At 38.4% G+C, this 27,023-nt stretch overlaps 3 protein-coding genes across 4 annotated transcripts; 2 read left to right on the plus strand and 1 right to left on the minus strand.

Moving 5' to 3' along the window:
* Positions 1-1,589: 1,589 nt before the first annotated feature.
* On the plus strand, positions 1,590-9,143 carry LOC103695984 (small nuclear ribonucleoprotein SmD1a). 2 transcript variants are annotated; one of them, XR_005507315.1, is made up of 5 exons: positions 1,590-1,699; positions 1,806-1,882; positions 7,385-7,576; positions 7,683-7,975; positions 8,359-9,143. XR_005507315.1 is itself a non-coding variant. In XM_039116891.1 (4 exons), the coding sequence occupies exons 1-4, from the start codon at positions 1,686-1,688 to the stop codon at positions 7,742-7,744; spliced, it is 345 nt and encodes a 114-aa protein (XP_038972819.1). In that variant the 5' UTR covers positions 1,590-1,685; the 3' UTR covers positions 7,745-8,198. The 2 variants fall into 2 exon arrangements, 1 of the variants encoding a protein (XP_038972819.1); XM_039116891.1 differs by lacking the exon at positions 8,359-9,143 and having other exon boundaries at positions 7,683-8,198.
* Positions 9,144-10,957: 1,814 nt separating this feature from the next.
* Positions 10,958-20,458, plus strand: LOC103695988 (pentatricopeptide repeat-containing protein At3g24000, mitochondrial). The gene is made up of 3 exons (XM_008777452.4): positions 10,958-13,981; positions 17,349-17,451; positions 18,533-20,458. The coding sequence occupies exon 1, from the start codon at positions 11,779-11,781 to the stop codon at positions 13,753-13,755; it is 1,977 nt and encodes a 658-aa protein (XP_008775674.2). The 5' UTR covers positions 10,958-11,778; the 3' UTR covers positions 13,756-13,981; positions 17,349-17,451; positions 18,533-20,458.
* On the minus strand, positions 19,785-26,221 carry LOC103695985 (probable galactinol--sucrose galactosyltransferase 1). The gene is made up of 13 exons (XM_008777450.4): positions 25,782-26,221; positions 24,846-25,105; positions 24,320-24,410; positions 23,142-23,190; positions 22,962-23,053; positions 22,771-22,878; positions 22,530-22,664; positions 22,004-22,414; positions 21,760-21,901; positions 21,592-21,659; positions 21,369-21,503; positions 21,076-21,293; positions 19,785-20,924 (listed from the first exon to the last, which is right to left on the minus strand). Exons 1-13 carry the CDS (start codon positions 25,970-25,972, stop codon positions 20,548-20,550), a joined length of 2,277 nt encoding a protein of 758 aa, XP_008775672.2. The 5' UTR covers positions 25,973-26,221; the 3' UTR covers positions 19,785-20,547.
* Between the last annotated feature and the right edge of the window lie 802 nt (positions 26,222-27,023).

Raw genomic sequence — 27,023 nt, forward strand, 5'->3', positions numbered from 1 at the left:
ATGGTAGGCATCATTAATTTGTGAACAACCAACTATCGTACTATAAAAATTGGATAAGTTTGATCTATGATCATTGATGGGCCACCCAAATGGAGCAAACAGAAGGGCAAATATGGTGATAAGTGGCTTGGTACGGTGGGAGTGCTTGAGCCTTCTTAAGAGATTTCTTTAAAATAAAAACAGACAAATAATTCAAATATTTACAATTTTGAAACTACATAGAATTAGAAAATTAAAAGACATTTTTAGTAATTTTAGTTCGGTTCATAATAATTTGCATTTTACATGTAAATACTTTGGTTGATAATGGATCAACTAGAAGGTTTTGACCGGAATAAAAATGAATAATTATAAAATATCATTCAAAGAGGAGATGTAAATGAGCATGTCTATCAAAATTATTAAAATTCTTCAACAATGGCTGACTTAGAATTTACTTTAAATAGAGTCAAACTAATACCGAAGATCAACCCATTTTCATCTATGTTCATTGCATGATGGACAGTTACACTTATTCATTATCCAAAGCCTATCCTCCAAGATAGGTGTGGCAAACTAAACAAACACCTCAAACTCTGATCGGACTCAACCTAGGGCGAACTCAATTTAGGCTTAATTTGAAATTAAGGGAACCAAGCTTGAACCAATTCAAGCTCAAAAACAATTTGAAGCCAAGCCAACGAAAAAGATGCTCGGCTCCATAAGGTTATATTTCCTGTAGAGTAGCATTGTCAATAGCATTTTCGTTTTTTTTTTTCTCTCTAAATTTCTACTTTGTAGTTAAGATTTTAATTAGCATGTTTTAATATTTGAATCCATTAAATATTAATTTAAATTAACCAAGCTTGCAATGAAGCTTGAACCAAACTTGAAATCAAATTGTAATTCAAGCTTGAACCTTCAAACTTGAATTAATTTATGATTTGATTAAGGATTTGCAAGCTGTTTGTTTAGACTTGTGTTCGACTCATTTTGAAACTAGGTTTAAATTAAAATCAAAATAGTAATAAACAAACTAAGCTTGAACGAAAATTTCAAGCTCTAAATTAAGAAGAGCTTGACTAAACCAAGGCTTGATCAAACTCGGCACATTTACACCCCAACTTTTAAAATCTAGCTTATTTAGTTGCAAAATTTCTCAATTACTATAGGTTTGGAAGATAGAAGATTGAGAATTTGAGAGGGAGTTATTGTGGCCTCATCGCTTGAAGACCTTATCCCCCTGAAAAAAAAAAAAAAAAAAGGAGAAAAGTTACACTCTCTATGGACATATATTATATGCGCCTAATTGTTAGCATATCAAATTATAAAATTTTTCTATACTGATCTGGAGTTGTAAATTGTGATCACGTACTAACACTAAGAGCTTGCATGAGTATTTTGGACTACGATCTGGCATTCAGCATCTCGCCATGCATCACGTCAATCTTGACCTTCCACAACCAGCTGATCCATCCATCCAATTTACCGAATATCCAAATTACCGGATTGTAGATCGGTCCGATCATAGGGTCAAAGATCGTGGAAAGCTGTCCACTTCGGTCTACCGATCAGAGGGTCAATATAGACCGCGGTGGGGGGCTTTAAAGGGGGGTTTTAGCTCCCGCTTCGAGAGAGAACTCGGCTTTCGCTTGGAGCCCTAGCTGCTCTCCACTTCCTCTCTCTCTCTCCCATCTATCTCCAAGATGAAGCTCGTCAGGCGGGTGCTCTCTCTCTCTCTCTCTCTCTCTCTCTCTCTCTCACACACACACACTCTCACTCTCTCGTTCTTTTTCTGGTCTTGATTGATATGTGGACGTCTTTAGGTTTTTGATGAAGCTGAACAACGAGACCGTCTCGATCGAGCTCAAGAACGGCACCGTCGTTCATGGCACCATCACAGGTTCCTCTCTCTCTCTCGCTCTCTCGCTGTCCATCTCTTTGTGTAGGGTTTTGGTGAGATCCACCACATGGGTTTTAATTTTTTTCATTTTAGCGTTTTAGGTCTGCGTGTGATTTTTTTGTCGATTAATTCCAACTCAAGATTTGATGGGAGTGAGTCGGCACTGTATGGCAGAGGACGCATCTTTCATTTTTTTCAATTATTCATGCGATTTCTGGTTTTGTTTCTTCTATTCTTCCTTCTGGTTGGTTCAATATCGGTAGTTAATATCAGTTTGTTTTTACTGCTTACGTGGTTAAGATGAGGTGGTCATTGTTTTTAATCAGAGGACGAAAGCGGTTCTATTTTGGGGTACTGGGTATGGGAACTCGGAGCAAAAGGAGGCTTTAGGAAACGATCGGGTTTGATCAGTGATGTAGGCTGCGAAGGGTCATGGCGTTCCTAGGCTGTTGGTTATTCATTTCAATAATGTGGGCCTTCTTGTTGAGGTAAAGGATGAGCAGAAGCACAAATCACCATTCATTAAGAAAATGGAAGACAATTACGGACCAGCAGGTCAAGGAAGATATAAGGCTGTGGGCTTAAGATGGGTCTTTCTAAATGCTAGATGTTGTGGGATTAATGACCCCAGGATTTAAGATTATAATGATTGATTCAAAAACTAGGGCGAGAACTTTCATAGAGGTAATTAACTTATGAGAAAAGGAGTAGGTAGTTCAATTGAAGGATGCCGTGCTCTTGCATCAGCGGTGAGTGTTGTTTCGTGGTCCTGTCTCTGATCACATTCCCACCCTTATAAAATATGAAGTAGATGACTTAAGAATGATATTCATGTCTGCATATATGTGGTTAAGGAACACTAAATAGGGAAGCAAGATTACTGACTCACAGGAGAGGGATCAGGTGCATGTGTGCAGCACTTTTGGGTTAGCTATATGAAAAGAATGCCTAAATTCCTTGAAGTAAGGAAGGTAGAAATTTTTGGGAAGGTGGATGTTAGGCTGGCTTAAATGTAAGTGATTAATCATACTCAAATAAAATTTGAAGACTAGCATTAAAAAAAAAAGATGACTTTGGAGTTGTGCAAAGAGTATGGATGATTTGGTGAAGAGGGAAAAAGATATAGTAATGTTCCATAACATGACAAGCGGACGCAAAAAGATTGGGATAAAAACTATTTATGGATGTATTTAAAGAGCTGTTTATCAAAGAGTACATAAAAAGGTGGTATTCAGATTATAGGGCAACACTAGTAATGGTGGTTTTTTTTTGTTTTCCATGATTGCCTTGTTTTCTTTCATAATAGACACTTTCGGCGCTACTTACGAAGAAGTATTCAAATGTCATGGTATTTAAGCGAAATATTGAAAAAAAAAAGAAATTTTAAGGATTTGCTTTGATTTCTTTCATAATAGCCACTCTTGGTGGTACTTCCCAGGAAGTTTATGAGTGTCCTGGTGTCTAGCAAAGTATAGTTTTCTTGTTATTTTCAATTATAAATATTGATGTGTTCTTAGGATGCCATTAGTATTTCTCTGGTTTTTTTACATTATATTTTGTCCATGATTGCCTTGTTTTCTTTCATAATAGCCACTTTTGGTGCTGCTTCCGAAGAAGTATTCAAATGTCATGGTATTTAAGCAAAATATTGAAGAAAAAAAAAAGAAATTAGAAGAATTTGCTTTGATTTCTTTCATAATAGCCACTCTTGGTGGTACTTCCCAGGAAGTTTATGAGTATCCTGGTGTTTAGCAAAGTATAGTTTTCTTGTTATTTTCAATTATAAATTTTGATGTGTTCTTAGGATGCCATTAGTATTTCTCTGGTTTTTTTACATTATATTTTTGTTGATAGGTCTTAGTGCCACTTCCGTTACTTCATTTTAGTAATTCCCAAGGAAAAGTAGGATTTTTCCTGTCAGTATTTAGGATTGTAGAAACATTATTTTGGTTAGTTGAGTGCATAAAATCGTTAGCAAGGCCTTCACTGAGAACAGTTGGGAGTCTTAAGAAAATTTGTCTTGGGAATTGAAGTGTTTAATTCAAGGGTGATGCATATAATAACTTGCTTAAAGGTTACGACTAGTGGGTTATGAGTGAATTAACATGTCATGAAATTGGGACCCAAATCTATTAGCTCAATTTGTTTTTTTTAAGTTTGATTAAAGTTGAATATAAAAAATTTAATTTGCAAAGAATTTTGATATGAAAACTAGGTTACTTGTTCTCATCAATGATGGATATTATCAATTTTAACAAAGTCTTTAAACTAAGAAATACAGTCTCCTCTCCTCTTTATCTTGGTAATGGAGAAGTTAGTTGATCTTAATAAGATATTTTCAATGTGCTAACAACAGCCTCTTGTCCTGTTAAATAGCTTTGAAAGTTAGTGAATTTTGGCTCATCATTAAATATTTGCAGTAGGTTGGGAGCTTAAAGGTTAGCGTGGAAAAAGTGTTGGGTGCATATTGGTAAAGAATATGTGAAGAATAGGTTGGGAGCCTATGCGATGGATTTTACAATAGAATAGGTTCTCTCAAGTACCTAGGTCTAAAGATTGGAATGATTGGAATGCTTAACAGGTCATAATTGAGATCTCTAATTGGACCTTTCAATATGCAACTAAGAAAATGGAATAGCAAGTTCTTGGCATTGGGAGGTGAGATTAATCCTGATATGATGCTATCTAACCTTTTACGTTTTCTTTTTCTTTTTTGTTCAAAAGCATTTACCAGTTTTTTAGTAGAGTTGACCGTGAGGTGAGAAGACTTGGAGAGGCATCCATCTTGTTGTTTGGCACATGACATGCATGGGAATGAAAATGAATACATTAGATTATAGGCTTATAGCTTGAAGGTCATGATTAGGTCCCTTTGGGTAGGTGGGTTCGATGCTTAGCCGGCGAGAATTGTTTGTATAAAAGCTAAATTTAATAAGAGTATGATGTGGAAGGGGGAAAAACCTACCAAATTTCTGAGAGGCTTCTGGAAGGATGTTATCAGAGGGGTTGTATAGCTTTAAAGTAATTTGTAGTTTAAGCTAGGAAAGGCATGGAATTTCAGTTTTAGACTAATGGGACGAGGGTAGCCGGTTGCCAAAAACTATTATTAGAGTTTTATTACTGAATCTTGCTCTATTCCCTCACGATTTGAATGGTGGAGATATCTTCAAGTGTAGACAATTGAGCCTCTGGTTGTTATAATCTTTTTAAAAAATAAAAATCTTGTGAGTCTTGAGGATACTCAGAAGATCAAGTTATAGAGACTATTTAGTTATATGGATTTGAAGATTGAGCGAGAATATTTCAGTAAGATATTAGAAGGAAGGACTGCAATCTATGTTGTCAATTTGTTTTGTCACACAATTTTGTGTGTGCCTCACAATATCTTCAGTACACGGTTTGAGGTAGTGGGTTGTAATCCACTTATTAAGTAGCTTGAGGGGCAACTTGATGCTGCATGATCTAATGCTGAGCTGAATTTGGAGGAGTTGCAAGCAAAGCCCAATCACAATTGTTGGTTGAATAAGGAAAGCAAATTTCACTTTCCAATGCTGTTGTGCTTTTCTGCTGATAACAGCTCCAGCAAGTCCTGGTTCATCTAATCTGATGAATGGAAGGCTGTTGACTGAGAAGACAAGGTATTCATAAGAAGGCAAGTAAGTGTTTCTTGAACTAGGAACAAGGATTATTCCAATTACTGGAATGGTGAAAAGTCAAAGTTATCTATCAGTTTTGCAGGTTCAAAGAAATCAAGAATAAAATCTGCTAGCGGCAAATGGAATTACTGATCATCAGTGGTAGTGTGGTACACTTCCTAGAGGTGGAATGTGTACTAGGAACTTTGTTAATATTATGTTTGATGGCCTATTGGATGGTCCATCTTATATTTATGACCTGCAACATGCTGTTTAACTTGAAGTTGCGTGCAAGCCTTTTATTCGTGTTGCCATATGAGCTTGATATTGCGTCATGAGCTTCAAAGGCAAGTGGAGGGCTGAGAAGGCTTCTGTTAGAGGGTGCCTTTGAGTCCATGCCTGGTGACAGCATTATTGATCCTCAAAGATAGTGGTAGAAGGTGTAGGACATTAGTTGCAGGCTATTAACAAGTATGCTGCTCGATAGGGGATATAGAAGTCACTACAATCAGATTTGATTTAGCTAATGGCTGTAAGACTGTCTAATGCAGGGATCATATTGTTGGCTTTTGATGCCCTTGGCATGTCAAACATCTCAGATACTTCTGCATATTTGATGAACTCATGAACATGTCGATCCCTTCTATGGTGATTATCCTTTGTTGTCTATGCTGTTTCTCCTGTAGTCACTAACATCTGCTGCATCTTTAAGAGGTTTGCTAGAGTTGAAAAGAATACTAGTTGTAAGTGCATTTGAAGCTGGACCATGTTATGATAGATCTGTTGGTATTTTGGTGCTATATTATGAAAAGCCTGAATGCATTAGGAAAATGAAAATGGGAGTGATTTAAGAGTGCTCTAAGCTTGTGCTAGAGATCTTTGTAGTTTTCATAGGGGCATTATTTCATCTAACAGAATTTTCTGCTCTAGTAATCCAAATATAAAATTCGGCGTGGCATTGACAGGTGACAAAAGTTGAATAGGGAGCACATGTATGGTTGTATCTTAAAACAAGAATTTTGATTAGTTTTGAGGCCTAATTAGGAGCCTGTGGCAGCATGGCAGATGCTTTTACTTGAAGCAAAGTCTGTTGAATACTGTGCTAAATTCTAGTGTAGGTTTCAAAATTTCCAGGAATTGTGTTGGTTAATTCTTGGTGGTTAAAGTTGTGTTAGTTGAAAGCCTGTAGGCTTTGTGTCACATTTTCACAAGGAATATCAGATGCTGGTTATTTTCTAGTATGCATCTTAATGAACTTTTTAGGTTGCATGGTGAAATTCTAAATTTTACCAGATCGCTCATGTATATTCATAGTCTTGGAAGGGTGTTTGTTGTATTATTCCAGTTTTATCAACAAGTATTATATAGTCATAGGACATGGGCAAAAGCTGTGCAAGTTGTGGACAAGCTTGGTCTGAGAAAAAGCATAAGCATTAAGGTCATGTGTGACCAATTGAAATACTTGCTTCTATTTAAAGTTTTTGAGCAAACTGTAATCACAAGGGTTAACCTTTGTGGCAGTTATTCTGTTGACTGTTACGAGGTGCTTATTAGATTCGAAGAAGAATTCGCTAATTAAAGTAATTTGGACAAGAAAATAAAATGAAATTATGTTCAATGGAAACTGTTATTTTGTGTACCTTCTTGTTTGGTAGTCAAAAAAGTTAAAAGCAAAGGATAGCCAATACCAGAAACAGATTGGTGCCTTCTTGCTAGAGTCACCGGCAACTGTTAATTTGCTTAGTTCTTTGATTGACTACTCACTAGAAGTCTCAGTTTATTTCTTTGATTGCCTTTATCAATTGCACTTTGCATGATGGTTTAGAATTCGAAACGTGATAGCGATGCATGGCCCTCATTGTTACAGGAGTGGATATTAGTATGAATACACATCTGAAGACGGTGAAGCTTACATTGAAAGGAAAAAATCCAGTTACCCTTGATCACCTAAGCGTCAGAGGTAACAACATTCGTTACTACATCCTCCCTGACAGCTTAAACCTGGAGACTTTACTGGTTGAGGAAACACCTAGGGTCAAGCCCAAAAAGCCGGCTGCCGGTATCTTTTCAATTCCACCAATCTCCATCTCCAAATGGTGATGTTTTCTTTGATGAGTGGATCATCATATAGGCTATCTTACTGATTATTGTTGGTTACAAAACAGGGAGACCTTTGGGTCGGGGTCGGGGCCGTGGGCGTGGACGAGGTCGTGGCCGTGGCCGTTAGCTCTGTCACCCTTCTATCAATTTTTGCAGCATCTGCTTCTGTACAAGTAGCCTGCTTACAAGGAGAATATTTGATTACTCTCCAAGCACTAGGCAAGCAGGATTGTTTGTTTGCCAAAAGTTATCTTTACAAGACTTCATGGCGTTGGCTGTCGCCTTTCGCTATTACCTTGTTTTAAGTGGAAAAGGTTCTCATGTCGGAAAAAAGATGGTATCATTACGTTGGGACTCAGTTAAGTCAAGTCTTACCGCTGCTTCCCTTTTCTGTGTATTTTGTGAGTTGATGGCGGCATATATTGCTGATCATAGGGATCTATTCTGTAGAGTAGACAAGTGTGAGAGATATTTTTTCCAAATTGTTAGACATTTTATCTTCAGATGCATTTATTCTAGATTGATTTAATGATTTGGGGTTTACTACAAATAAACAAATGAAGGATAGACTTGTAGCTTAATTCTTTCGCTTGCATGTATGATCATGAGCGAATATGTAGAGTCCTCAATTACCACACAAATCAGAGAGGATCCTAGTACGTATTGAACAAAAGCATGCTTACATCGTTAATTTTATTCCGTTCTAGTAACCATTTGGTTTCCTCAATCTTAATTATCTAGGTTATTGCTTTCAAATGGATCCGCCCCGTAAGGCAGCTAAGCTGCGGCCAGCTCAATTGAGTCTCGACTTCGAACGTGGAAATTCAGGTGGCCCAGCTACATTCCAGATCCACCCTCGCAATGGTTCCCAAGTAGAAGCAAGGGGCGACTGACGTCCTTGAGACCTTCAGCTGGAGCCAGGACTACGGCGCCGAGATCTGCGAGGCAAGGCCTGGAGCCCTTCGGGGCGCACCGGCGAATCCACCATGATTGCCTCCATGGCCAACTTCCTTGACTACGATGTCTACTATCTCGAGCTCAACATGAAGCTCTGCCGCTTGATCATGAACTCAGACCTGCAAGTCCATCATTGTGATCGAGGACATCGACTGATCCCTCCATCGCTCGGGTGACCGAGTGAAGGGCGGTGAGAGCTCCACTGGATCGATGGTCGGAATGCGGTAGGGAGGTCGATAAGTTGGATCTGGCCTTGATTAGGTGGAGGATGGACATGCACATGGAGATGCGAAGAGGAAGGTGAAGGTGGAGGCGGAAGCAAGGGAGACTGCAGGGGCAATGCAATAAGTTTAAGCCATAGCCCCCTTTTTCCCTTTATGTTATTTTAGGAAGAGGCAACCGTGATGTTTGTGTTTCGCTTCATAAGCACTTTGAGAGTATCTGTTGTTAGTTTTAATATAATTGATCTTTTCGGTCTGATTTAAGTGGCACGATGGGTGGTTTTGTGACAAGGTGTTTGTCTGTTTGATCTTCTGTTATTGATTAATAAAGAGGTTTTTAGGGGTTCATGTTTTCCTCCTCAGTGCATGCATGATTAGTACAACAATTAATACAACATATTTCAATAATTTAAATATTGAAAATATGATGGGGCTTACAAAAATCCTATTATCAGGTCATTAGTGAACTTGAAACTAGAATGATTATTTGCAAACTATCCATCAAACACATGAATTTGCATTTATCCAACATTAAGCATTTTGCACATGGTTCAAAATTTTTATTTCATGAATAGTCTAATCTCTAATTTAGATGGGTTAATTTAATGTTCATTGGAGGATCTACAAAGAGCTTTTTTATAAGACTTAGGTGGCAAAGGGCCCTTTTGTATAGTCCATCTAAAAATAATTTGAAGATTGTTGTGGGGATAATTGTTAATTTCTTATTTCTCATGTTCTTCGCCTAGCGAATGCAGGATGATGTCGCAGGCACTATAAGAAGATATAGATAACTTATAGACTGAAATATAATTTATGTACTCAGGAGAAAGTTTTTTTGTTAATTTTTTATTTTACAAATTTCGAATTCTCTAGATATAGTGACCTAAGAATGGCCAGACGGTCACATACATAAATATAAAAGTTTTGTTAATTTTTTTTTTACAAATTTCGAATTCTCCATATCTAGTGACCTAAGAATGGCCAAACGGTCACTACATAAACATAAAAGTTAAAAATACCTACTTTTGATCCCCGCTAGTTAAGGTTAACTTGTGTTTAGCATTTTTAAATGGCTAACTTTCTGATCTATCTTAAAAAGTTTGGCGCAAACAATTTGCTTCGCTGATACTCATGAATGGATGCGATCGTTTCAAATAACTATCACTTATTCAGTAACCACACCCTCAATTTTGACAAGTGCATTCTTTATTATTAATTTTTAAAATAACTATTCAAGCTAAATAAAATGTATTAGGTTAAAATGAAATAATTTGAGTAGAGTGGAGATGGATGATCATTCTACTCTTTGTGTATAATAATAAAAAAAATGTTATAAGTTCAATATGCTACTTTGGAACTTGGAGTGTTTTTTTTTTGTTTGTTAAAGCGGACAGATTATACCCGGCGAGTACAGATGCACCTAATAAAATCAAAAAACAAAATACTTATGAGTGCCAGGGGCAACTCTCCATCTCCAGCCCACAGGGTACTATTGGAGTAACTGGCTACATAAGTAGCTACCCAGTCTGCAGCCCCGTTAGCTTCATGGAAAACATGCTTGGCCTAGAAGGTCCCTCCATCCCTCATCATTGCCCAGATATCTCGGAGCAAGGGGTGGATGCAACCATTACCCCTAGGGCTCCTCCGGATCCAACTGATGACTGTGGTTGAGTCCCCTTCCGGGACAATGAAACTGGCCCGTAACACACACCGGGTGTGACGAAGGCCCGCCCACGCGGCCCTCAGCTATCCTTTATGGTGCTTTTTTTTACACCACAGAGTGCTTTATAATTTTGGATAGTGATAGCGTTATCCATTTCGGAGACAGATAGGGGTGCAAATAAGTTAGATCGGGTCATGAGTAATCCCGACTCAATTCGATTTCTTGTCCGGATCCTAATTTTGAACCCAGACCTAATTCCATAGAAGATCGGGTTAGGTCGAGTCTACTGCAATAATTTTTGACCCAATGGGTTATTCGAGTTGGGTCAGGTCGTGAGTGACTTGACCCAATCCAATTCCTTGTTTGGGTCCTAATTTTGAACCTAGACCGAACCTAATAGAAGATCGGATCAGGTCGATCCACTGCAACAATTTTTGACCAAACCGATTATTCAGGTCGGGTCGGATCTATGTATAATCCGGATCTATCTAAAAAATTCGAGTTTGGTTCAGGTTCGAAGTGGGTTCGCCTCAGGTCATCCCATCCATGACTTCAAAATTGTTTGCACCCCGTGGGCCCAAATAATTTTAGAGATTCGGTTGAGTTGGGGCATATGATTGAAAACCCAAAAGTATCCAAATTTCAAATGGGTTGAGTCGGGTCGGATCGGGTTTGAATTCAGTAAATCCAGATCCGATCCAAAAAATGAAATGTGCCCAATTTTAGAATCCAAGCCGGCCTCACGGGTCATCTAAAAAGAGTTGGGTCGGATCGGGTCACGAGTCAAGCTAACCCATTTACAGCCTAAGAGACGGACAATTACATTCAACATACAATGCAAGGCATGTACCAACAAACATGCGTCGTATTTAGTTTTGAAGATAAACGACGGCCATCTATCTTCAACATGGATGATATGGTGAGTGTCGAGGGCTATACATTTTTTGATACAAACACGTATCACGGAGAATTCTAGTTCTTAAAACCATTCACATAAGTACCATCTCCAAAAGAATATCATGGAAGAAGCCAAATGCATACTCTATTGTTTATCCCCATTCCTGTCATATTTCCTCTTATCTATGATACATGCCAGATATTGGCACATCTAAAGTTTGAAATCCCATGAAAAAATTGTTCTCTTTATTTATTTTTTAAAGGTGAGTTTTGATCATGCAAGAAGAAAGTAAATAGTTTTTTCGCAAGTTTCCAATTTCGAAACTTAGCTAGTTCCCTTCGTTTCCCAAACGTGGCTTCCTGGTTCAGCTACTGTGATTGAACCAAAACGTCTCTCTCCCCCCTCCCCCAACATTCGAATTCATGAAGAATCTACTCCGGCTCCCTCCCCTCTCCTCCACCCGCGCCACCAACCCCACTCTTTTTCCCGTCATCTCCACCCATTTCGCCACCTCCGCCACCGCCGTCACCGACCTCGAGCCACCGGAAGAGAAAGAAGACTTCCCGTCCTCCCTTATCATCCAAGAAAAGGATTTACTCCGGAAAAGCCTCAAATCCCAACCCGGCCTCCACGTTCTCGACCTCATCGACGCCGGCTGCCTCGAACCCACCGCCGCTATCTACTCCCAGCTCGTAAAGAAGTGCACCCAGGTGAAGAGACTCAATGAAGGGCGGCTCGTTCACGCCCACTTCCTCACTTCCAGATTCAAAGATAACCTCTTTTTCCACAATTCGATCATCAATTTGTACTGCAAATGTGGCGGGCTGGAGGACGCACGGAAGGCGTTCGACGAAATGCCGGTGAAGGATATGGTTACCTGGACTGCTCTGATCACGGGATACTCTCAAAATGATCGCCCAAAGGAGGCAGTTAAACTGTTTCCGAGTATGCTTCGGCTCGGTTTGAAACCGAATGGATTCACCTTTGCAAGCCTCTTGAAGGCTTGTGGGGAAGCTGCCCCTGGAGATGAATCTTGCCAACAAATACATGCAGCTTGCATCAAGTATGGTTGTCATTCGGATGTTTACGTGGGCAGCTCTCTTCTGGATATGTATGCTCGCCATGGAAGGATGGATGAAGCTTGTTTGGTCTTTGATAGATTGGATTCAAAGAATGAGGTATCATGGAATGCATTGATTGCTGGGTATGCAAGGAGGGAAAATGGTGAGACCGCTCTCAAGCAGTTCCGGGAGATGCAAAGGAGTGGTTTTGAAGCAACCCATTTTACTTACTCTAGTGTCTTTAGTGCTTGCGCTAGTATTGGAGCTCTGGAGCAAGGGAAGTGGGTGCATGCGCATATGATAAAATCCGGGCAGAAGCTTACAGCTTTTGTTGGGAATACTCTTTTGGACATGTATGCGAAATCAGGCAACATCAAGGATGCGAGAAAAGTATTTGAGCGGTTGGGTAAAAGAGATGTTGTTTCATGGAATTCGATGCTTACCGGGTGTGCACAACACGGACTTGGTAAGGAAACAGTTTGCCTTTTTGAGGAGATGCGTCAACTTGGAGTGCAACCGAATCATATTACTTTCCTTTGTGTTCTTACTGCCTGCAGTCATGGAGGGTTAGTGAGTGAAGGCCGGCACTATTTTGAATTGATGAAGAAGTATAAGTTAGAACCAGAGGTTGAGCATTATGTGACCATTGTTGATCTTCTTGGACGAGCTGGGCTTCTTGATCAAGCACTTAAGTTTATAAATGATATGCCTATTCAACCAACTGCTGCTGTTTGGGGAGCTTTGCTTGGAGCTTGTAGAATGCACAAGAATGCTGAACTGGGAAAATATGCTGCCGAGCGTGTGTTTGAACTCGACCCGCATGATGCTGGCCCACATGTGTTGCTCTATAACATCTACGCTTCTGCTGGTAGATGGGATGATGCAGCTAAAGTAAGAAGAATGATGAAAGAGAATGGGGTGAAGAAAGAGCCTGCTTGTAGCTGGGTCGAGATAGAGAACTTGGTCCACATGTTTGTTGCAAATGATGATTCCCACCCACAAATTAAAGAGATACATAAGATGTGGGAGAAGATTGATGGGAAGATTAAGGAAGCAGGGTATGTACCTGATACAAATCATGTGCTATTGTATGTGGATGAGCAAGAGAGAGAGGCAAAGTTGCAGTACCACAGTGAGAAGCTTGCTCTTGCTTTTGCGCTGCTAAACATGCCACTGAGGGCGACAATTCGTATCATGAAGAATATAAGGATGTGTGGAGATTGCCATTCTGCAATTAAACATGTTTCTAAAGTAATGGAGAGGGAGATCATTGTGAGAGACACAAACAGGTTCCATCATTTCAGTGGTGGGTCTTGTTCATGTGGTGATTATTGGTGATATATTCATACTTATTTATTGGGATTTTAGTCCGACAGATACATGAGATGCTTGTCAGTTGTCAATTACTCGAGGTAAAATGCTGTTGTTGATCTCACTGAATGATGGTGTGGGTGCATCAGTAACCAGAGCAGAGGGAGTGACACTGATTGTAAGCTCAATCTTGTAGATCTGAGAGCATCTCAAGTTCTCAACCAAGAAGCCTAGCCCCTTGGATATTTATTTGGTGCGTAGCATGTTTCTCTTTCATTTTCAATCTGTGGGCCTTTTATTATGTTTTGTTGGTCCAATGGGTACTCTCTGCACAGGGTGGACTTTTCACAACAGTAGTTCATATTTTCTTTTCCCTTGTTTTTTCTTTCTAAAACGAGTTTGACAAAATTTTTGATTCCTTTACCTCCCTGATTTCTTCTGTCTACTGTTTTCGCTTTTAGCTGGGTTTTTTGATTAAGGGTATTCTTCCCTTTCTGATGTAGACCTTTGCCTTTTCAAGTCCTGCCCATTAGAATGTTGGTTTAGAAAACATTGTATTGACTCTGGTCAAGTGCATTGTTTTCTTAATGATGCCGTTATCTCTGTGATCTTTGTGAAGGTGGAAGGTGGCATGTTTTCTGTATCACAAAGGTCCAATATTTTTTTCATTTTTTTCTCCCTAAGTTAAAAAATATCCAGTTTCTTTTACTATTAATAATTAGTGAATTGCTTAGCTCTCTCTCTCTCTCTTTCTCTCCGTGCTATTTGCAGTTATTGTATTTGTAGCAAGTTAGCTTTACGTGGTAGATGTTAATCTGGTTAGATAAGTTGTTGGTTCTTGATATTAGGAGTCAGACAGTTGACATGCGTGCCCAGATGTCTAGAAGATTTGATGCAAGAACCTTAAAGAAATTGGATATCATACTAGGACATGTCTATAGTATGTAGTTGTATGCTAATATGCATGGATGTATATGTATAATAAAAAGTTAACAATGTTTTGACAAACTAATGGTATTCGATGTGCAGCTATGTGTTCACCTAGTGGGTAGGCACTGGATTCGTGCCTGGGAAGGCACCAATTTTTCAAGTCAGGCACATTTCTTTTGACATATGATACTTTAGTTTCCCAATATTGGCAGGAAGCAATAGTTTCCCTCTTCCTCAATTCCTCTTTGGTAGCATCAGTAGTTGATTATGCTGCTTGTGACAATAGCTGCCACCACCTCCTAGATGATTGCATTCAGCGTACCAGGCTGCCTATGTGGCCACCCAAATTCTCAGCTGCTGGGATAAGCTGCTCAGGCCCTAGGCAAGGCACTAGGTAGCTTCCTAGGCCATCCAGCAAGACTAACAAATAGTTTGACCGATTGCTTTGTGACCTGATTGTCAATTGTTATGTTAAACTAAAAAACAATACAAGCATCAAAAGCTGGCATGTAATGGTGATGACATCATTGTGTTTTAAAGGGTTAAGAAGTGTCTAAGTGTTTGACATGTTTTTGTTTTTTTTGATAAAATAAGTGTTTGACATGATTAAAAACCCAATTCGAGCTCTTTGTGTGACACTGTGTAGTGATCCATGCATTCATTGATGAAAGAATGATGGCAGATAGAAGTGGGAAACAAAATTATCATGTCCATAGAAATCAGGCAATCAGCTAGAAATTTTAAAATTTTCTAGACATAAAAGCCACACAGCATTTGAAATATTGAGTAAAAATACATTTATAATGATAATAGATAATGAGCTTTTGTTGTCAAATACTTTGTGATAAAGGCCCAACATCTAACTTGTATACCAAAACTAGATTCTTTCGTTTGATGCTTTACTCCTTGCAAGCCTGGAAATTATCTTATATCCCAGGTGGTAAATAGGTAATTGATTACTTAGACAATTAGCTAGACAATGTTCTTATCTGACCACATTTGCCTACCTTGATAATACTGTACAACATAAACACGTACCCATCCTTTTAAGGTAAAAAACATATGTTGGTGGTCCTTCAACTTTCTTAAGCATGCAATTCCTTCCATGTTAAACAAAATGTAAACTTGTTTCTTAAGGTTGTGTAATACAATGACACAGCATGATGCCCATCATGATAGTGCTAGGTCAGCATGCCAATGGCACATAATACTTCAATCCTTCATTCAAACTTTAAATGAATGTAAATTGCATGCATAGGATCCTAATGCCTAATCCAACTTTATGGGAACCGTTTACTCATGATGTTTATTTGCACAGAACGTTACAATGTATACAATTAAATTTGACCAGTAAGCAGTTTCAGACTTCTATACCAATTAAACCATCGACTCAAACTTGATGATGTCTCATTGGGTTGGTTTGAATCCGGGAAATGGGCAACCTGTCCCTAGAACCATTAGGGGCTTTGGGTTAAAATCTGGACCCAAATCCTACCATCCAAGAGTGAAGGTGGTTGTATCAAGAAGATTAGTAAACAATGGTCAGTTGGCTCAAAAATTATAATATATAGTGAATAATGATAAATTTAGAAAATCAAAATAACAGTCATGTGTACACTATATCTATAAACTATCAAATGCGAATCGTGACAAAAATGAGCACACAAACACAGTCTACAAGTCTGGGTTTTTTTATTTTGTTGGTTTTTTCTACTGATACCTAGTATTCTTGTTAAGATTGATTACTTGCTTGCAGATATGTTCATCTTATATGCGACTTAAATATAGATGACATGGAGCTTGACTATCAACAACAAAGTCTAGATATACTAATTGTTTTGTTTGAGACTCACCATTATATGTAAAGACAACATTATCGTGGCTAGTTTGTTTCAACCAGATGTATTTAAAGCCCTAATATAGTTCCTTGTTAACAATTAATGTACTTTCAACATTATCGTGGCTAGTTAGTTTCAACCAGATGTATTTAAAGCCCTAATATAGTTCCTTGTTAAGAATTGATATACTTTCTTGCAGCAATCATATTTATCTTATATGCGACTTAAAATAATAGATGAACAATATCAAGTCTATTTAATGGCATCAAACCTAACACTTGGGGCCCTCTCTCCATTGGAGATATTAACCCAGACCACCTCCTCTGTCTACCAGTCTCCCTCACCACTGAAACAGCCTGTTTATGAACATTTTCAACTACTATCCTTGTTACACTATTAAGGTTTCCTCTTTTTTTTTCCTGTTTGAAGGAGCAGAGAAGGTTGATTTTTCATAGCTTGGTGGATAAGTAGTTCAGTTTTTTCATGTTCATTAATCGGTTTTTCAACATATCAACTCTTCATCAAATTTATAGATGTGCATCTCTAGACGATGGCGGTGTCATCCCGCCTTACTGATATGTTGCTTTTTTCCCATTGATTTTAGCTTATACTATGTACATTTTGAAGCTATTGTAACAAGGGCCTCACTTGTGTGAACTTTATTCCTGACTAGCTTTTTATGTCTACTGGGGAGGCAATAATAGGAATGTGCTTGATCTGTTTCCTATGACTAGCAGGATCTGGAACTAAACCTTTGACCTTTTTCTCGAGCTGTTGGTTTTTCTGATTATTGCATTCTTCCTGATTCAAAACATGTTGGTTATAAAGGTTCTTTGCATAAATCATTTGCAGAACTTGGTCCATACCTGCTGAGAATGATGATCCTCTTTTTGGAGAGAAAATTCAGCAGAGCGAGCTGATCTGGATTCTGTACTGTTTTTTGGTTCTTCTGGAGGTATCTTCTAATCCCTGTTTCAGTGGAACTCAAATAATAAGCTTGAGATGCGGTTGGGTTGAGGTAACGAATATCCTGCTTAGCAGTATGATCCCTGTACTGATTTCACGTAATCTTAGTCATTAAGAAACATATCTGGTTTTCATAGCAGAGTACCTTTGAAGTAGTTATTTTTATCAGGTCTAAGTTCTTCAGCATCATGGATTGGATTTTTCTTACCAGAATTCTACTAAAACTCTTGTCCAGATTTAACCTGAGCTGGGCTGCCCAAAGAGCCAGCTCTAATTTTTCCCCTCTAAAGATAATAAAAGGGTTCAAATAGCCTATGCCAGCATAGGACTTCTAAATGATTAGGTTGATAATATAATTAGTTCACAAGTAAACTCCTCAACTTGCCTCTTTCATTTCCCGCAAACATTTTACGGCTGTATATACTTGATGTTCTTGATGTACACTGCCTAGTGTACAACTTTGTTCATTTCACCACTTGTTTGTTGTGCCTCTGCATCTAACTTACATGTTTAAGTTAAAATATAAAATTCTAATGAGATGTATTTTGGATCACTGGTTTAACTTAATCATCTAGCTGAAACTTCCTGCACTTCCTCCTCAACATATTCCATCAGACGCATAAAACACTCTTAATAGAGTTTACAGGAATCTGGTAGCAATGTTGCACCCAGATGAAACCAAATAGCTAATAATTTTTATTTATTGATATTGATTTTCATAATCTTATATTGCTGATAGATTTATTCCATCTGTCTCTCAACCAAGCAGTTGAATTGCAATGAGTACAACCTGCATTTGGAATATTTTGTTTATATCAGGTAGTGCAACTAAAAAATCTTTGTAGTTTATTTTGATCTTTCATGAATGAAGGTAAGAGACTTGAGGTAACTCTCTCACAAGAAGAATCATTTCATCTTATAACAGCCCAAACAATATTGAGACACAATTTTCAATCAACTGCAGATTGATTGATTGAAACAGATAAATGAGTAGTTTCTGAATTTTCTATGGAGATTTGACATTCCTATGTTTGTAGCAAGTTCTAAAAACTCTTTGGCGGTTGTTGCAGTCCTCTGAAGATGTATAATACGATACAATGATCGTGGATTCTAAAAGATGCAATTGCAAGGAAGCTAGCTGATGGTCCGGAGAGACGCTCCTATGAATAAGTTGGGTAGAAAAGTTGCACTTGATTTTTTTTTGTTATTATTTTTTTTAGGTGTGAGATACCTGTGTTAGCTAGCTTCAGAATGAAGTACAAATAAGACTGCTTGATCCTGATGCTTTATTTGTTATGCATCTTCCAGGTTCCTGGAATATGTGAACTAGCATTAATTTTTTAAGCTCAATGTTGCTCCACAAAATGAATTTTTTCCTTCTTTGCTTCCAATTCCTCCTGTAAGGATTACCTGAGCTGAAAACAGGAATTTCCAGCCAGGGATTTGTTGCCTGAGGGAATTATAAAATGGTCTTTGGTGTTCTAATTGTAGGTGCAGTGAAAGTCAAGGGGCATTATTCTACTGGGATTCAAACTTTGAGATTCGTGACAAAGCATGATGGGCATGTTAATCCCTTTTTTTTTTTAAAAAAAAAAAAAGAGAGGCAAAGGGTAAATTTGCTGAACTCCTTAAAACAATACCCTACTTCGTGCAGCGATTTTTTACCACCCTGCTCATGGTCGGACTCGGGTTTAAGCTGTGCGATCAGCGTCGAGGATTTCGATCTATGGGATTGCAGGTATTAGCGGAGCTTTCGGACACTCCCAAATTAGTGGTCATGATGTGTGTTGATCCACAATATATATGCTATGCTATAATAGAAGAGCTCTAAGATCTATATGTGCAAGTTATATAACTAGACAGGTGCTGAATCTGTGTGCCTGTTAGTGATGCTCATCTACATGCCACTTATCGAGCCATGCGAAACCTAAGAACTTGTAGTTCACCTTTTGCCTGCATACATTAATATGGGACGTACTTCACCCCTTGTTACGAGACCTCTGAGGACAAGTTTGCTTAACATAACATGCTTAAATGTAGCTCTAGGATCCTCATATCTCTAGTATTATAGACAAGAACGAATGCTGCAGATCATGTTTGTGAAGGTTGGCATGCACGATTAAAAGCAATAATGGTTACCCATAACAGTGAAAAAATAATGCTCTTTTCACAAGACCACAAACAAGTTAAGAGTACGCTTGATGATATGAGAAAGGGTGCTCTTTTTTTTTTGGAAGATATATGAGAAACTGAGAATCTGCCCGAAGTAGGGTTAGCTGGAGCAGCTCAAGCGCTAAATAAATATATCATCAACACAAACGAGAAGTGAAACTGCCACCTTATTTAAAACCACAATGAAGAATTAAGACAAGGATTTGCATCCTTCCCAATTATAAAAGAGCAAGATTCTGCCACCTGAACACCATGGCAACTGTTATGTGATAGCCTTCTCTAAATAACCTCCTAGTGAAGGATGAAAACTTTTCATGGAGACTAGAGCTGTTTATGGAGTCACAACAAGGGTAGCACAACCACACATACTTGCAGACTCCAGAAACTTGAAATGCTGATTTCCAGTGATTTGAGATTGACATATCAGGATGCATAAACCACAAAAACTGCTGCCTGGCCCAGCTTAATAAGGTTGAAAAGAAGCAGCTAATGTCATGCTCTGTAGCGATGCTAAGGTTTTGAGCAACCACAAATTCTGAACTCTTAACCTTCTTAAGACTTCAACTGCACCATTTCCTCTAGTGACACTTAGCACCACTTTCAAATCAGGTGTTGCCTTGCAAAGATAACACAAGAAATATGACACAAGGCAAAGACACCTCCACTTTCAGGCAGTATAGAAGATTCTGATCTTGGTCAAGATAGCAAATCCTTTCACAGCATGTATGAAGCGTAACAATTCATAGATCTCCTCTTCAACCATTCCTTGAACAATTCATAGAGCTCTTCAACCATTTCATGAAACCTCGCAGCATGTTTCAGAAGGTGGTCAAAAGATCTTGCGACATGTTTTCACAAGGCAGTGAAATTGTTTGTCTTCCAATAGACTGACAACCTCATGCACCCTAACCATTTACAGCTCTATGGTTACATACCACAGGTACAAATCTTGCTGTGGAATACCTAAAGCGAAGGCAATCAAACCACACCCCTCATCATATGTGAACTCTACTGCCTCCAAATCAACTGCTATTCTCTTGGGCCTTATTGATGAGTAGGCCCCAAACATGCCAGCACCGCGTACCCTAGCTTCTATGGTTGCACTCTTCATGGACCCGTATCTTAGCTCCTTGATGGCTCCACCAGAATTGAACATCTTAATCAGTCCAATGGGAGCAAAAGAGGCTCCATTGGATAATTCCTTGACTGGAACAACTGTGAAGACTTCATACTCACGGGGTTTTAATGTCACCGGTATAGATGCATTCTTTGGTAGGTAAGTCACATCTCCTGTGACAAACATTGATGCAATTTAGATTTTAGATGGCAGAAACTAAAACATCTAAGATAGATTGTGCATATGGAACTTATAGATATTAAAAGCATATTCTCAAAATAGTTGAGAAATATTATGATGTTCCTGAAATCATCAAAGACAAACCTCTGGAGTGAGAATATATAACAGCATCACCATTCCAGCCATCATCGGCCACCCTTGGAAGGTAATCTACATCCTTTGATCGGATTACACCAGTGATTGTGCCAGGTTGTTCATCATGAATCAAATTTGTCTTTTCAATTTTGCACCAGCCAGCTCCTTGACAATTGAAGACTCCAATTACTCCAGAGTATTCATTCAAATTCCATATCTTCAGAAGACTGCAACAATTAGAAGACGTCATCAATAAAATAACTAAAGTAGTACAGGGAAAAGAAGAAAAATCTCTAGCTTACCTCTTCCCATCCCTGGCAGGATCTGAGAACAAGCAGTCTCTTGTGGGTCTGCCTGGAAGTTTGGCTCTCAAGATAGATCCATCAGGCAGCACAAGCTTCTTCAACAAACTGAAGTCATGATTACCTGGTTTATCACTGCATAAAATAATTCAATTACATGAGAGAACTACTCCTGGTACCCCTCCAAGAGTCAAGATCAAGAACAACTAGCTAAATGAGCTACCTGACATATATGGCACAACCACCAATTGCACGGGCTGCCCCATGATATTCCGCCATTGGGTGGAGACTCTGAGAGAAGAACACCAGCAACCCAAATCAGATATCAGGTGCAACAATTTATGGGATAGCAGTTTAAAATATGCACTAGAGGGAGTTTTGCTTCGCTTACATGGAACATATCCCAATCAGGCTGCATAAATTCTCCAAGAAAAACAGTATTATATGCAACAGATGCTATATGAATTGTGTGCGAGGCTGGATCCCTTGGCCAGAAATCATCAGAGGCCCTCACAACAGCAGTCCTCTTTGAGCTATACCCAGAGAGAAGAAAAGAAAATGGTATATCAGATTGAATTCCAACACACTTATTCCTTGCAACCTAAAGAAGAACAAGAGATAAAAAAGTCTAATACCTGTATAGGTTGTCGGTATTGTGGCTCATGCAAGATATAATTCCATTGCCTGGGAAGTTCCTAGCAATGGAAGCCTCCAAGGCTTGGTGGTACTTTCTGGCAAGCTGTACTCTTCCACCATGGCCTTCACCAAGGGTTTCAAGAATGTTCTGCACATCTACTTTGACCCCATCAATCCCAGCAGATGCAAGATATGCATGGAGTTCATTGTAGAAATTGTGCACTTGCTCTGGGTTCACAAGGCCAAGGCCATTGGTTGTTATGCTATTCAAACAATCACAATGTTCATTCGACTGAACTCCTGGTGATGAAATGGGGTATTGCAACTTGGACTCGTAATGTTCCATTCCAGTAACACCTGGCCTTATTCCACCCCAGTACCCGGTAATTGCATGCCACACATAAACATACCTGGAAGCAGAAAGTTATAAGAGATTTAGCAATTCCTGAGTTTAGTTTGAAAGAAGAATGGACAGGTATAAGAAATGATGGCACATCTTATCCAAAAATTGCAGAAGTGTCTTACTTTAGGTCATGCTTTTCCTTGATTTCAGTGACGATGTGAGCAAGGCCATTCACAGGATCTTCATCTTGGCGACCCTCTTTGTCATTTTTCTGGAATTTGTGGTTTTCCTTAATATGGGTTAGCCTGTTTGCAAAGCTGGAAAAAATGACAAACAAAAGGTTAATCACTAGAAAATTATTCTAAAAGTAATAAAAACTAATAAGAACTTGTTTAACCCAAAGAGTGTTAAACAAGCACTCACTTTGCTGCATTATCTGCCTCGGAAGCAATACCATTAGGATCCATAGCCACAGATTGCCAACCATCATCAATTATAACAAACTTTGGAGGAATTCCACCTTTCTCTAAACTGGAGAAAAAGGAATACATCTCAGAACATTATATAACACTTGACCCAAACCAATGAAATGCATAGAAGGAATATGTAAGCACCTTTCTAGTCCCTGTTTAACCCCCTCAGCAGTCACATTAGTATAAAAGGCATCCCATGTGCACCAGCCAAACCAGTTTAACATATCTGGCATCTGCCAAAGGAACATGATTACAGAATAAGTCAAACCATCTCAAAGAATATAATAAATATATCAACAGAAATTAGAATAACAAACATACCTTCTTCTTTTCCCGGTGAGAGAAACTTTGTAAATGCCTCTCAACAGTCCTGTGAAAATTCAGTGTATCGAAACAGAGTAAGTGATATTGAATATGTAACATTTAATCAGTGAAATATTCAGAAGTCCCAAAGACTCCACATCTTGGATCACAAGAAAAGAACCTTTGAGCTAGAAAGATAAATCTTTTCATATATGCTCTGATAATTCATATGCATACAATGCCGAACCCAACAAATCCTTTTATTATCATAACAACAACCACTAACAAGCATTGCTTTACGAAAATTTTGACAATCATTCTAATTGGAATCAACATAACTGATTCATCAGTACACTATGTTTCAGAAAAAAACAAACACATTTAAAGTATGGAGGTCTTTGACTTAAATAAATAAATTATTCTATATTCTTATTCCTAGAAATGCAAGACTCTACAAACAAACAAAACAATTCAAGTATCAAAACTTTCCTGCAAATTAGTATATAAGCAACATGATGTGTTACTTTCAGTTTTCAAAAGGAGGTATTATAAAGGCACTCGCAAATTTCAGAACAAAATTCCAGATCATGGTACTGAAGGAGTTATAAGCCTTAATATTAATAATAAACTGAAAACTATTTCTGTTCTCTCTCTTTCTCTTGTTTTTTTTCGAGAAAAGGAAGAATGAGTGTTGCACCTTCTTCATAACTAGAATCTAATGTTTCGAATGCAGGAATTGTTACAAAGTATATGCCAGATATTGGGCAGTTCATTTTTTTTCTTTAAATTCTAAGTAAGAGAAATTATTCAATAGGATAAATAAATATTGCAAAGACCCCAAGGTTAGTTTATGGTATCTAATTTCTCTCTTTATCCAACATGACATATCCATTATTTTTTTGGTACATGTACAATATGTCAGATATTGAACAGTTCTTCATGAAACTACAATAGGAATATAGCAACAAAATTAATGAGAATAGATACGTTGAACATGTAGTAACAAATTCATACAGTAGACATGAAGATCAGAAGGCTTCAACAAATTACTTAAAAAAGATTCTGACAATATAGTGCATGAATAAGACAAATAATGTTAAAAAAATTCAATTTTGCGGAGACAAATTCAAGCAACAATAAACAGAAGTATGGTGCTGAATGATACAGAGATGACAAAAGAAAATTAAACTACTTACTTTACTGCATCTGTAATAACCTCAAATGGGTCTGATCCGGCTCCCATGAAAACTAAATGTGTTCCTTCAAATGCTTCAACTGCTGGATCACCTGAAACGCAAGCAAGAAAATTTTCCAATAAGTTTAATTCATATCAAGCATCTGGTAAATAATAAAAAGAACTTGAAATCCCATCTTTCACTTCAAATATTTGCAAGCATTTAACTCATGCAATGCACATGGAAAACTCATTCAAGTTAGATTTTTGTTAATAGTCTAAAATATTTTTTTCTTGAAACCCTAATAAATCTATATTTTTCTTTTTGTGGAACTCCCCTGTAACTACTCACTTAATCTCTATCTTCCCTTGCATGGTGTCACATGAGACTGCCAAACCAATGATCTCTATCTTCCCTTGCATTAAATATAGTAGGGGATGTTTCATAATTTTTTATTAACGAAGGCATAAATTCTGCCTTTTCTTTTCCTTTTTTCATGAGGAAACCATTTTTTTCCTAGAAACATAGAGATGTGTTCATCCATTACCACTCTCCAAACAAATTTCCAGCTCATCATTTGCGTTTCCCTGAAGAACTGCTCGAAAGGCTCCCTCAAGGATTGGCAAGAACACAGTATAGACTGCAGATTGCCCCAACCCATCTTCATTCCCCCCCCCAAAGTGAGAGCCATCGCTTCCCTCAACAATCAGGAACTGGGTTTCAAAGGGGATGTCTCGGCCGAACGAACCCATCCTCTGAGTCATCCACCACAGCTTGAACCGGAATGTGCACATGAACCGTAAATCCCTGCAATCCGATAGAGTGGTAAAAATCCAGCAAAATTTCCCGAAAATAGTGCAATCAGATCATTCATTTTTTTGGTAAACAAAATTATATATGAAATTTTACAAGGCAAAGACACTGTATAACTCCTAAAACTAGGAAAGCGCACAAATAGAGCATTTATGGGAACGGAAGAAAAAGAAGAAGAGAAGATTTTTTTCAAAAACACTAGATATTTGATCAATATTAGATGAAACAGGACAAGCTTAAGAAAGAAAAAGCTGAAGCGTTTTCATCAAACATCAAAGGGAACAAAAAGGATTGCATAACAACTTAATATTACAATCAGAAAAATATGAATTTTGGTGGGGGTTCCCCTCCATTTACTTTCAAAGTTGGGGGAAGAGCCTACGTTTCACTATATAGAAATACATCTACTATAGACACGATCAAAAAAATCAAAAAAAAAAGAGGACAAATGAAAAAAGGAGAAAAATCAATCGTAAAACAAAAGACAAATTTTCAATGGAAAAATAGTCTTCTACGAGAAAAATAAATAAATAAAAGATAATTAAACCATAATCCGAAACTCGTATGAACAGGAGAACAAATCTATAGAGCAGGAACTTTTTAAAAGGAAGGAAAAAAGGAGAAAAAAAACAGCGAGAGAAAAGAAAGAAAGAAACAAGGAAAAACTTACTGAAGCTTTCCGACAGGGAAGACATTGCGACTCCTAGCCTGATCGGATCTGACGCCGATGAAAGCCCCGTTCATCATCCCATTCCCACAGGCCGGCGTCAAGAGGACATTCCCATGAACATCCGACAAGATCTTGGTCCCCAGCACCATCAAATTCCCATCCGCAATCGATATACCCGCCCCTAACGTCATCTTCTCAGCAAAAAAAAAAAAAAAAAAAGAAAAGAAAAGAAAAAAAAGGGGAAAGAAATCCCCCAAAACCCGCCCGGACCCGGATGCGCGAGGCTCCTTTTCACAGATCCAAAAACCCCAAGAAAGCACTGGATGCGATCCAATGAAGACCAGGTCCTCCTTTAAATAGGACTCGCAAGATCCCAAAGCCTCGCGGCCTTTCGGGAGAGCTTATTTATTGCACGGAGGCCGACAAACGGCAGGAGGCATGGGCGGGAAGGCAGGCAAACGGCCCGTTGCACCGCAACCCCCGTGACGAGGGAGTCATATTAGCTGTACACGTGGAAATGGAAGATTTGTCGTATTTTAATTGGTAGTAACTCTCTCCATGATAAAAATATCTACCGACCGGCCAGCCGCCGTCGTCTGCGTCGGACCACACCCGGTGTCGGTTCGAAGCAAAATCGCGTGCGAGGGGTGAAATGACTGGATTGCCCCTATACGATCGGAATGACGAAAATGCCCCTATTGGTCACGGACTCCTACCTGGATGAGTGAGGTTGGTTGCGTAAGCTTGCGGTGCGTTGAAATTTTGAGCGGCTGATGATTGGCTGGGGGTTGGCAAAGAAAGCCAATTCAATATTTGCAGACTTGTAATTGGACTTAGTGAACCTTTTATGCATCTACAATTGATAAATATGTTTATATTGTTTCTTCATTTTGAGAGCTATCAGGTTTAAAATTGCTCAAGAGTAGATTGGTTTTTTCAAAATTCCAAGTAAAGAAGTTGTCTAGGATATGAAGGTAATGGGTGCCAGGTTCATGATTCAGTTGAGCAATTAGAGAACCAATTCTCGAAGAAGAAGCTAATTGGATTACGATGATATCTATGTGGATGTCAATTGAGCACATGTTAAATGTTGATAGGTTAGAAAACTGGCTCCAATTTAATTCAGAGATGTTCTTGACTAAACCAACCGAATCTTTTGAGATTGTCAAATGATGATGGGCACACATGCGAATTTCTTTGTGCATAATTCTAGTTTATCAATGAATCACATGTGATATCCAC

Source organism: Phoenix dactylifera, unplaced genomic scaffold, assembly GCF_009389715.1.
Source record: "Phoenix dactylifera cultivar Barhee BC4 unplaced genomic scaffold, palm_55x_up_171113_PBpolish2nd_filt_p 000143F, whole genome shotgun sequence".
Lineage (NCBI taxonomy): Eukaryota > Viridiplantae > Streptophyta > Magnoliopsida > Arecales > Arecaceae > Phoenix > Phoenix dactylifera.